The sequence below is a fragment of the Taeniopygia guttata genome, chromosome 2 (assembly GCF_048771995.1).
Source record: "Taeniopygia guttata chromosome 2, bTaeGut7.mat, whole genome shotgun sequence".
Lineage (NCBI taxonomy): Eukaryota > Metazoa > Chordata > Aves > Passeriformes > Estrildidae > Taeniopygia > Taeniopygia guttata.
This window is the reverse complement of record NC_133026.1, coordinates 126,007,129-126,019,651: the sequence shown is the minus strand read 5'-3', so window position 1 is coordinate 126,019,651 and position 12,523 is coordinate 126,007,129. Positions and strand designations below refer to the sequence as shown.

At 32.9% G+C, this 12,523-nt stretch overlaps 1 protein-coding gene across 3 annotated transcripts in view; it reads left to right on the top strand.

Moving 5' to 3' along the window:
* The window catches only part of MMP16 (matrix metallopeptidase 16), a 174,061-nt gene that overhangs the window by 136,221 nt on the left and 25,317 nt on the right, over positions 1-12,523 (top strand). For all 3 annotated transcript variants that reach the window (XM_072924807.1, XM_002199847.7, XM_072924806.1), the window contains one exon: positions 10,510-10,648. In XM_072924807.1, the coding sequence (XP_072780908.1) occupies positions 10,510-10,648 (139 nt within the window). The remainder of the gene's footprint in view (positions 1-10,509; positions 10,649-12,523) is intronic.

Genomic DNA, 12,523 nt, shown 5'->3' with positions numbered 1-12,523 from the left:
AATTTTTTGTGAAAAAGGTAATATCCTCTCTTGTGTTATCTGTAACTTTTATTTATCAAGGCTTCCATTCCCGGCTCATTTAATACCACGTATATTTTGTGGGTAAAAATTAAGAAAGGTAATTGAGTTTGCTCTAATGTGACCTTATGGTTTTTCAGAGAGTGCTTGAGTCATTACAGAGAGCCTGATGACTCAGACATTGTTGCAGTTTTTAAAATAATCTGCTCACCTCAGGCAGACAGTGAAGCATCGTATTGCAAGTGATGGAATGATAAGGGTAGACAAGTAGAAAAAAAAACCCAAATTATTCTGATTTCATATCAGGGGTTGGTCAGTGTTGTTTGGAGAAAGATAAGTGTGTCCTGAACCATTTTCACTGGTTTATATGAATTTACAGAATAAGTGTATGCACGCAAACCCCACTATTCTTTATTCTTTTTTCATAAATAGCAAAAATAAACTATGAACAACTCAGAAAAACAATCCTTAAATTTTCTACAGGATCCTAGGTGGCACACTTGACCTTCTCCAGGAAGGAAATTTCTGTTTCTGTGCTATTGTTGGTAAGGCAATATAGTTTTGTGATAGGAAATACTGTGCAGCTGGCAAAAGAATCTTGAAAATGCTATTATGCTCATATTCTCTCTATTCCTAGAAAATTTCATGTTTTGAAATCTTTTTTATACTTTCATTAAAGAGAAAAAAGTAGTCCACAGTTATTGATCTTTCTTTTTTTAATGAAATGGTAAAAGAGGTTGCAAAAGGATAGAAGAAAAGTGAAGAGTACGACATATCAAAGATTTTTTGGGTGATGGAGAGAGTTGTACAATTAGTGTTACTGAGCTTTCAAATAGATTAGAGGTACATATATTTGTCAGATTTAAGCTGTCAAAGTATCATAGAAAATAATGGGTTATCTAGATTCCCCAAAGAGTGCAGCAAAAGTGGAATGTATTATTGGAAGAGAAATATCAAGAAGTAGGTGTTGGTCAATGCAAAAGGAGATTTGACTGCTTCATATGATGTTCATCCCATGTCCCGTGTTATTTTGAAGAACCATGATCCTGTGTTGGCATAACCTATATAAATGCAGGCCTCTGAGAGAGCCAATCTACATTCCAACTTGGTGTTTTCCAGTATTATTTATAAAGAGTAAGATAGCTACTACAAAGTACATATGTTTACCTCATACCATAATGCAACTACATATTAAAACTTTTTCACCTCTTTTCATTGTTTATTCCCTTCTATGTACCTGCCTGATTTTAAAGATGATGTATCAAAGATCCCCTGTTTGTATCATATGACATAGACAGATGCATGTATTCATGAAATGGTGATATTTTTTTTTACATTTGACTCATCTTTCTTAGAATATTTACAGATTAAATATAGAATACTTCAACAGAACACTAGTTTCTCAGCACCAGGAGAAAGTTTTTGAATTCTAACCAAGAAAATTGTTTTTTTTTTTTTTAATAATAAAAGATGCCAAATTTCCTTATCTTTCATGGTGCAGATTACACCACTGCTCCATTAATTCATGGAACTCATTGCTTTTATGTTAACTGGGTTCAAGAAAATTTACAGGTAGTTCTGTAGTCTCAAAGTGCAATCACTACTGAGGAAATAAACACTTAACTGCTCTGTAAAGGACTAATATCATTGTGTGGATGAAAGGTTTTGTGCAGTACTTCATGGGCTTGTGCTGATACCTACAGAACATTAGGGGGAATTTGAACATTCCAGAGATTCTTGGCTGTAAGCCTAGATTTTATGTCATTATAGGTCTTTATTTTGCTTCTTTTATGTCTCTCTATTTGTTTCTTCATATTGGATCATAACCATGTGGCAGTGGGAACACTTTATAGTGTCTCAGTCATTTTAGCTATTTGGGAAAAATCAGAATGAATTAAAATGCTCAATTTAGTTAGGAATACAGAAACCCATCCAAATGGAGATAGTTTGGTGGTGGTTTTTTTGTTTGTTTTGTTTTTGGGGTGGTTTTATTTGGGGTTTTTTTGTGGTTGTTTTTTTTTTTGTTTGCTTGGTTTGGGTTTTTTAATTTTTTTTTTAAGGCATGTTCGGTTGGTAAAGATAAAACATTAATTACTGGAGTTTTCACCATTTATATATATATTGTGGAACAGATCAGAAAAAGCAATATCATCTCCAGCTGCATCATAGTGCAAGGTCATACTTTTAATCTGAAGAGATACAGTGGACGAGCTCTCATGTGGAAAATTTTCCAGGAGGAGCCAAGTTCTCTTTGAAAGTATATGATGGAGATATAGTACATGGTAATCACCCACAGAAGGCCCAAATCAACCCATGGTGTTGTTAGAGGCCTCTAAATTTGCTGAGTTTCGTGTACAGCATGAGATCTAGTGTTACCCAGCTGCTGGTGTTAGCCAAAAACTCCATAGCATGTTTTGTATGGATTCTGCAGAAAAGATTTTCTTTGAGCTGAAAGTGTTTTATAAATACAACTTTTGATTACTTCCGGATATTTTTGAAAGGTTAATGTATACAAAGGAAAGAAATGCTAAAATACTATTGGTACTGTCTGCACAGGAAAAATAGAAGACAGATGGATATGCATCAAAAAATTGATAAAAAGTTCACTTACAATTTCATAGTGAAGAAATTATTAAAAATATTTGAATAAGACTGAAAGAATTAAAATAAGGGCTATAATCAATCAAACAATAATTTACTAATGAAAACAGATGTAAAAAAATGAGGAGGCAGTATTAAAAAATTAAATATTAAACAAACATACATCAAAGTATCCTTAAATTATTTACTTCCATAGAGCACCAAATACTAAGAGCAGTTTTAAGAGATATTTATTTTAGAATTAATTTTTTTCTATATGCAGTAATAGAAATTTGTTAATTGGAAATGTAGGGAATATTTTTTTTAATAAACTGTTTTCATCTACAGTAGAAATTGGACTGGGCAACAGCTATCATATGACCTTTGTAACGTAGATGAAAGTAAGTTAGATAGTTACTGCAGGTATTTTCTGCACTGAGATGAACAGTGACAGAAAAGGGCCAGGATTTCAATCAAGATATTCAAACAAGCTACAGCCATGGCTGTGGATGCCTCTGCAAGTAGGCTGCATTCACTACCTTCATTGAAAGACATACTTTCTCAGTTAGTTCACTCTGGATTATACCAAGACTGTTCATCAAAATATTATAAATGTTGGCCTTTGAGCATTTTTTTTAAGCTTAGGATCTATTTTTAAGAAATGCTTTTCTTTGTATGTCTTATACATTCAATATTCAGGGAATTGCACAAAGTGTTTGGATACACTAATAGTCAACCAGGTAGATGTCCAAAATAATTTCTGCATAGTAGATGGCCAAATTGCATGTGGTACTTGGCTGAATATTTTGTTATATATTGTTTAGGAAGAGGTAATGTAAGTTCACAATATTGAGTACTTTTTACATATTTGCCTTGTAATACACATGATAATTAGGAAAAATACAACAACCAAAATAAACTTCACAAATATATTATTGGCTTGTCTTGGTAGGCATGATGATATTCAGCCAAAGGTTGAACTTAGGTGATCTTAGATCTTAGAGATCTTTTCCAACCTTAACATTCCTATGATATCGTTCTAAAAGAATGGTTTTATCTTCTTTTTATGTTTATGATGTTAGACAAAATAACTCTTCTTTAACTAGCCGAGCAATGAATGTTGTCTTTCAAATAAAAAAACATAGCACAAAGGAGTGAATTGCAGAATCTAGTTTAAAAATGAATGGGTGGTCTTCAAAGTGTGATGAACCCCAGAATTCTTGTGTAGCTTGTCATCAAATGGTCAGTATTTTTATATTCAGAATAAAATTAAAAATTTCTCAAATCTGCTACTGATCATGAAATGGTTTTGAATATGAAAATGAACTCTGAGTGGGGAGCAATGCTTTTGCCCTTTCTTAAATATAGTACCATAGAGGCAGGAGATTGGCTGAGGAGCTCAGGCATTCCCTGCAGTATTCCAGCACAGGTCAGCCCTGCTGCTTCCTCTGCCAGTGCTTGGGCACTGGCACCCTAAAAAAATGAGAGTTAGAGTAAAATAAAAAAAAAATTAGAGTTAGAGTAAAATAAGGAAAATTAGAGAGAAGAGAAAGGAAGAAATTAAAAAAAAAAATAAATGAGGAGTAACTCTGCATCCTAGATCTATCACTGTGCAGCACTAGAAGTGGAAATACTTGATTGCAGCTTATTGAAATGACTACAAAAATTCAGGATAGGTTTCAGAGGGACTGCCAGTGTTTCGGCTAATTGACGATACTTTAGAATTTGATGTTGAGAGTAAAGGGTATTTTTGCTCCAGTTTCAGTCACAGTTCCTCTTGCTACATCCTGTTGTTCTGGCAATGCATAAACCAGATTTCAGATAAGCAAGAATGCACATGGCAATTTTGTTGTATATGTGGTCCATGAAGGACCTGTTTACAAATGAGGAAGGAGAACTGGAGGTTTCTCCCATGAAGAGAGTAAGAGGGCATGTAAAATGCCATAACCCTTTGAGTTCTTTCTGAAAAATAAATGGGTTATTTTCATATTTTCCCTGATATTTGCAGTCTAATTTCTGGGTTGCTTTATTCCTTCTATCTTTTTTTTTTTTTTTTTTTTTTTTTTTTTTTTTAAGCATAGCTATAGATTAGAACATGAAGAATGAAAAGTAGTTTTGATATATCTCAAATGAGTGAAAGAGACTATTCAGACCAATAGTTAGGACTCAGAATAAGACACCAAGAAGACAGGTTTTAACATAAGGCCATTTTGGACCCTGAATAAATTACTTAACATCACTTTATTGTGTCAGTAATACAGAAGAGGAGATAAGAACAGGTACTAGGAAAAAGTGCTTAGCATACTCCTTAGAAAAGATTTCCTACATAAAATCACTACATAATATTTTCTCTTGAAAATTAATTTACACCAGTGAACCTCAGCTTAACTGAAGACAGATAATTTCAACCAGTCTCAGTTTAGCACTTCCCATATTCAACAATGGGAAACGTTTGCCAGTTTTTCACTTGCTTCTATGCCGAATCAGAGTAGTTAACAGTTTTGTTCATGGTGTTAGTTAGCTGTAACATGTTGTTAAGGAAAAGAATTAAGTTCATGACAAACAATGTTTTTAATTTGTCTACAGGAGTTCTCCAGTGTCTGATTATGTACCAACAGTAAATAGTTGGTATTTTTTATAATTGTTCCTAATAATTGGTGGAAAAGTAAATTTTACTTGAGAAAGTAAGGAAGAAACAGAACAAATATTTGGTGATGTCTTTGCATATCTTTGTATTGAATCCAATGATTTGGTCTCATTTCCAGTGAGGATATTAGCAGAAGGCTCAGGATCTCAACCTAGGAAGTGCTGAGATTTTTCTGAGTGGTGTTTTATGCTCTGACTTCTCACCATGGCTCTCAGAAAACCTTTATGCCCTGTTCTAACTGGGTAACTGTGCTGTTGTCCCAGACACATTAGGAAAAATGAAATGTTTCTATAAGTTCAAATAAGTGATGCATTGCACATCCATCTGTTGATGAACGGATAACAATCCTTTGTAATTTTAAAGAAGCTTTGTATGTTCTTGATGTGAACCAGCTTCATAATGAGCTGAACTGTGTGTGTATAAATAGTCCAACTGTTTCCTAAAATGAGATAGATTGGTAGCATCTATTTAATGGTTGATTCTGATCTCAACAGAGCCAAATGTTTTCTACTATGGGATTAAGTAGGAACTGAAGTAATACTAGTCTATAAGTTTCATTGCAAATTCTATATTGAGAAAAAAAAGCAAAACAGAAAAGATAAATAAATTCAGAATCCTTCTCATAGGTGAATTGTGCTAAGAATTTTTCTGGACTTAAATCCCCTGAACTGTATCATCTATTTTCTGCTCCATTAAAACTATTTCCCAGAAAGTTGCTAAAAATTTTTGTTTGGTTGGTTTTTTTCCTAGTTTATGCAGTAATTTCCTTTGGCTTAAATGCTATAGATTCCAAATTCAGAATGTTGAAAATGGATGTTACTAAAGGAATAGTGGAATTCCCCAAATGAGCAAGCACAAAGGCTTTAATTCCATATGCCACAGCGCAGTTATTAGCAACATTGAGATTTCCTGATGAAATTCATGACCTGATGAAGTAGATGTGCAAAAGTGCCTTTTGAGATTAGATCAAGACTTTTAAAAGGATATTCCACATTTATTTTGGTTGAGATACAATAACTATACTTTGCATTTCCCAAATTCACTTTATTAATATCCCATAAGGATGTAAGGGAAGTAGGGGAACTTTATTGTCTCCTTGATCACAGTCCTTTGGTCAACTTCTCTGTATATAACTGCAAGTCTTCCTTTTCTCTAAGAGAAAAATTTAAAGTTGTTAAAAATATATTAGTATATTATTTTGCACTGGATTTTTTTTTCTGTAATACTTAGATTAAAAAAAAGTAGAAGGATATTCATTTGTCTGAATGTGTCAGTCTGTTGCAGATCTTTTGCTTAGCTCCTGGGTATGTTTAATCTTCCATTAACAGAGGCTTGCTTGCTTTTGCACATGATCAGAGTATGCTTATGGGAGAGCACAAGACCCAGTGTGATACCTTGATGTATTTTGTCAATAATACTAAGCTGCAGTATTGATTGAAATTTAGTATTTGATTTGACTGACATTTATTTAGGGCCTAAGTATGATGCTTATTTGGCTTTTTCTTTTTTCAAATTAAATAGGCCAAACAGGTATTCTGTGGAATCTAGCAATAGCAAAACTTCTCTCCCTATCAGCTGTAGATATTAAATTTTGCGTCTCACTCTATCATATTAGGGGAGTACTCTTAACAGCACCATATATGTGCACTGAGACATCAAGTCAGGCAGGAATTCAGAGATTTTTGCTGTACAGTGCAAAAGATATTTCAAAATTACTGGGGGTTCACACACATTTTTACAATCATAGTCAAAATAATATAATTTACAGTTGCATTTTGGCTTTGTTTTGCACCTCTCTGTCTGCCTTAAATCTTTACCTGCCTTCATTTCCAAGTAATTAAAAAAGGTACCATTTCAAAGATTTCTGATTTTTTTCCTTCTTTCTAGCTTCTTGTAGGTTTTTTAGAATGTCTATCACATTGTGCATGCTTTCTTTTTTTAGTGTATCGTTCGACCTTGAGTCAGAGTGTCACATGTCATTACAGAACTGCAGAGAGAATTTGTTAGATATAAAATAAAGGTCAGACCTCTAGACATTTTGTAGCAAATTAATGTTTTAACATTGACAATGGTTGTTGGTCCAGAGACATAAGAGAAAATTTGGTGCTCTAGACAAGAAAGGTCCATTAATTTTTCACTAAAGGCTCTACTAATTTGTGTATTATGGATAAAGCAAAATACCTGGAGATTGTTTTTAATTCTCATACACATCAGTTGTGTCCCTTAAGGAATATGAAATATATTTAAGTTGGTAATAAATACTGAAATGGAAACTAATTATTCATAGGAGTAAATATTTAAACATTCAGACAATTAAGCATAAAGAACAATTGAACACAATTATCACTAAAAAAGTATATTCTAAGGTTGGGAGGAGGCTGTATCTACCAATAAAGTATGAAAATTACACGTTAAGAGCCAGATTTTTTTTTACTCTAATATGCTCTTCCCTTTAAAATTCTCTGAGCTAATAAAGAAGTGTTTCTATGAGGGAGCTATATGCTATGATCATGCATGATATTTTAGTCCCTTTAAATGCACAGGAAAAAAAAATATGTGAAGCATTTACTGACAGTGCAAATGATTTATGTATGGCCTTTGTTTAGTTTGTTTTCTCTAAAAAGCTTTTTTGTCTTTTTTTTCTCAAAAATATCCCATCTTCTAAATAAAATGTCAAAACATTCAATTTGAGTGACTGGTACTGCTGCTTTGTTCAACTGTTACTCTTTATTCATCATAGAGTTTCTGAAACATCTTACAGTCTCTTCTCACTCAATGACCATTTTCTGGGTTTTAGATATATTTCTCTATCTTAATTAAGTGTTGATTTTTGTTTGTTTCAGCTTTGTTTTTTGAACTGGGAATAATTGCCCCAGCCTAATTTATTTGGTATGTCTATAGTCATAATATTTAATGGTCCATTATTATACCAGATCTCTGCTGCGCAGGAGCGATCCATATTTTTGAAGAAATTTGTTATCTACAGATGCTAATAAAGAGGCATTTTCTAGCCTGCAAGGAAAGACACTAAAATCTATGCATTCAATGTATGCATTTGTCAGGCTTTGCATTGGAGTGCATGTGACAAATCATGTTCAACCTGTTTGCTTTTGTTAATGTGTTTTGGGGAAACAAAATAATAAAAAGTATATTTAACCAACAGTGGGAAGGGCAAAGGGATTCTCAATAAACACCATTTCTCAAAAGAGACAAAACTGTGTTTATTCAACATAAACAAATACACTGAGAAGTGTTTTACCAGAGAAATTGTTTCAAGCTATTTGCTTAAAGTGTGAAAAAGCTTTATTAGAGTGAATATGCTTTGTCTTGGATTATGCCTCTTTTGAATTTCAATAATAGATAAACTCTTGTTAAAAAATACTCGCAGTAAATGTACGTGTTTATCAAAATGCAGATGATAAAATTGCTGGTAAATATAACTTTGTTTAAGAGAAACTAATTACTTTTACATATATGCGCTGAAATGAGGCATTCTTTCCATAAGCAGATCCTTTCTCATCTGATACTTCAGAAATGTCCTTGGCACGCTTTACAGCTCCATGCTGCATTTTTTGAGTTCCAGAGTTTGAATTCTGTCAGTCTAAAACCATTGAGTCCAGCATGTTCATGGATAAGTCACCCAGGAAAATTAAATATACATAAACAAATTATTCTATCAGCCTCTGCCAATGCCTACTTTCCTCAAACTTATAAATGGTCCAAATTTTCAGTTCTGACCTCAGACGTTTCCATTTGCTGATTCCCTGAAATTGTATCTATGGAAAAATCATATGTCAGCCTCTGTCTGTTTAAATAAAATCATAAAAATGCTAAAATTATAAATTTTCAAAATGTTGGTTTTGTGGAAACCTCTAGGATCCTTGCTGATGAGCTATACCCTGTTGTCCATGGTTGTTGCAAGGACAGGTACATATCCTGAAAATAGATGAGGAAAATAAGAAGTCTATGAGATTCCATCAGCAGAAGAGAGAACACAGCATGTTATATTCACAATTATGCCTCAGAATATAATATTTCAACATTACAGGCAATGACTTATATACATCTATGTATACACATAAACAGTTTTAAAAACAAATTCAAGGAGAAATGCTGAATGAAACAAACATTCCACTTTTGTCATAATTATATTATTGTCAAGATTTTAATAGTATAGCAGGAAAAATTATTGGTCTGCTAAGGAATTTGAGCAAATAATAGATAAGAATATTCTAACTATTATACTGCAAGTCAGAAATATAAAGTATGAAATACAGTTTGACATACAACTCAGTACCAATTCTGCAAAATATAATTTTATTCGTCTTGCTATCAAAATAAAATAATGCAAGCATACTCCAAAAATCACTAAGTCTGAAACATAACCCATTCTTTAGAAGATATTTGTTGACTTTATGATTTTACAGACTTTGTTGCACTGTGGAATCTGTGTTCCTTACAGAGAGGAAGAACTGCCATATAAACTGAGACAGATTCTGGCAGAATATCACTTCCTTTATTGTTAAAGGGGGTTGTTTTACATAATAATAATGATGAAAAACATTCAAATATGTGTAAGAAGTTAAATACTTACCCTATCGTTCACGTTTAAATGAAACAGTTCTGAAGTGGTACAGTGATAATATCTTTACTGATACCCATTTAATGTTCCATGTATTGGATTTAGCACCTATTATATATAAATATATATATATGGCTGTAATATTGACCATTCTATTTAATGTCCCTTGAACGACTACTAACCTTCACTACAGTAAAATTGACATCAAAGCATAGTTCCTACTGGACTGATGAAATAATGTTACACATCTATCTATCAACCTTTCACTGTTAGCAGCCACTGCAAAAAAAATTACCTGCAAAATTAATTGGTCTTCAAAGCTTGTATGTAGTCCCATTATTTTGGGTATATGAGCATATGGTCTGGTCTAAAAGCACTCGTAGTCAGACCACAAATTTTAAATTATAAGAATGAAGCTGAGAGGGTTACATCATCTCATATAATGCTGTACGTTCTGCCGAGGGCTGTCTGCTCCAAACACCTGGTTTGTGTGTGTAGCTTATCCCCACCTCAGCAAAAAACAGTTCTGAAGCATTTGTAATGTGAGGCAAATGCAAACACAATGTGCTTATCCACTCAGCAAAAGGTCTGCTCTAAAAATGCCACGATAGACTGTTCAGTATTTTCAAGACAGCAGCTGATCACAAATAAATGTAGTAAGAAGTGTATGTTTGGTTTCCAGGATCAGTGGTTTTGGCGAGTCAGAAACAACAGGGTGATGGATGGATACCCCATGCAGATTACATACTTCTGGAGGGGGCTGCCTCCCAGCATTGATGCAGTTTATGAAAACAGTGAGGGGAATTTTGTCTTCTTTAAAGGTAAGAAAGAACAAAAGTAAGATTTTGTGTAACACTTTTGAGTGTAATTATTTCTTGAAACACATCTTGTTTATTTTTACTAATGATTTGTAAATCTTGTTGCAAATTGGTAGCTAAATGAAAAGTATGTATGTTAACGTTTTCTACTTTGGCAATTACATTTTTAATTTATGATTACCCTTCACAGTATTAGGTCATTTGCTCTTACATATTCAATAAAAATTTGAAGGAATAAAGACAGAAATGAAGTGATCTACTATGAAACAATTCTTTTAATGTGTTTTAGGAAGACACAATGAATATACCTCACTGTACTGCATTGTATTTGTTTCATCTAAGACCTGTGATGTTAGGAGTTTCATGTGGGGAAATATCATCTTTTTTTATTGATGTGTATTTAGTGCTTTGAAAGGAGCATAAACTCCACAATATAGGTGATTTAGATTAAATTGTTGCTAACAATTCTTTTCAAATTTCAATCCAGACATCAACTGTTCTTCAATATTAAAGTTCTTGAACATGTACCTTATTTAGATTTAATGATGAAGTTGTCTTATAGGTTTAACAAATGCATACGTAGCAACAAAATCTTCAAATTATGTAAAGTACATTTTATAAAATAATAATTTGAGAGAAGAAACTGAATAGATAACAAATATGTGAAAAAATTATTCAGCTATTTAATGTTGTGAATGATTAATTTTTTAACTCAGTACAAAAAAGGTAGATTTTTTTAAAGTTGTTATAGTAAAAAAAAATTAATTCATTTCTACAAGTGGAGTCCTTAATGGGGAGTTAGACTATTTCATTCACTACAGAAACAGGATCTTGATAATGTTAAATGAAAAATATTTAATAACATGCAGAAACACTTCATAACAGTACAATGAAGTTTATGTTTTGCTAAAAGTGAAATTGTATTTTTTGTGTGAATCATAAGGAAAATTATATTACATGTAGTGCAGTTTCTATTTCAATACAGCAAATGCTTTTATTTCTGTTGCCATAAAATAAACTTCAAGTCATTAACTCTGGAAAGTTTATATGGTCAGGAATCATGATCAGGGTACCTCCAAATCTCCATCCTACTGCTTGATTTTTAGGTCCGTAAGACATGGAAGGATAAAAATATTATTCTGTAGCTATTCCTTTGTACCACTTCTGCAAAGAGCAAAGTAGCTACCCTGGGCATTTCAGACTTCTGCCTTCATAATGTTGGCATCCATTATCTGAGCCCCAGACAGAAATGATCAAGCTTATTGTTATAACTGCTTCTTTTCCTTCCCAGTGACCTTGAAATATGTTTCATTATTATTTAACTCTTCGCCCACTGCTGACTGGCTCCTGTTATTCTTAGAGGAATAGGTTAATCCTGTAGTTTATGGGTTACATATAATAAGCCACAGAAGGAGGAAGGAACTGCTCTATTTTTTTCTCTGGGAAATTAAATCAAGATTAATTAAAGCAAGCAGGAACAGTAGGATTGTGCTTTTAGGAGTTAGAATTGTGTTTTCCTTTCACGTCATCCACACCTTATGCTATCTGATTTCAGACCAGTTAGTTTTGTGCCTTCTAGCTGATATCATATGATATTTAGATATTTTGCTGTAGGGTTTTTTCCATATTACTTCTTTTCAAAATTCCTTCCATTATTTTTTCCAATGGCATTTGTATTATCCCTTTATTTGCCAAGGTCAAAAGTCTTTATATTTCCTTGTGCAATTTAAAAAAAAAAAAATTTGCTTCTCTGCCATGTCTTTATGACTCTTAATATCTAACTTGGTGTTGGTGTTTTTTCTATCAGTGTAATTCATGTTTTTCCACTGCTACAGAATCAAAAATTTCAGCTGTCTTCTGTGTGGGTGTCCTTGAAAA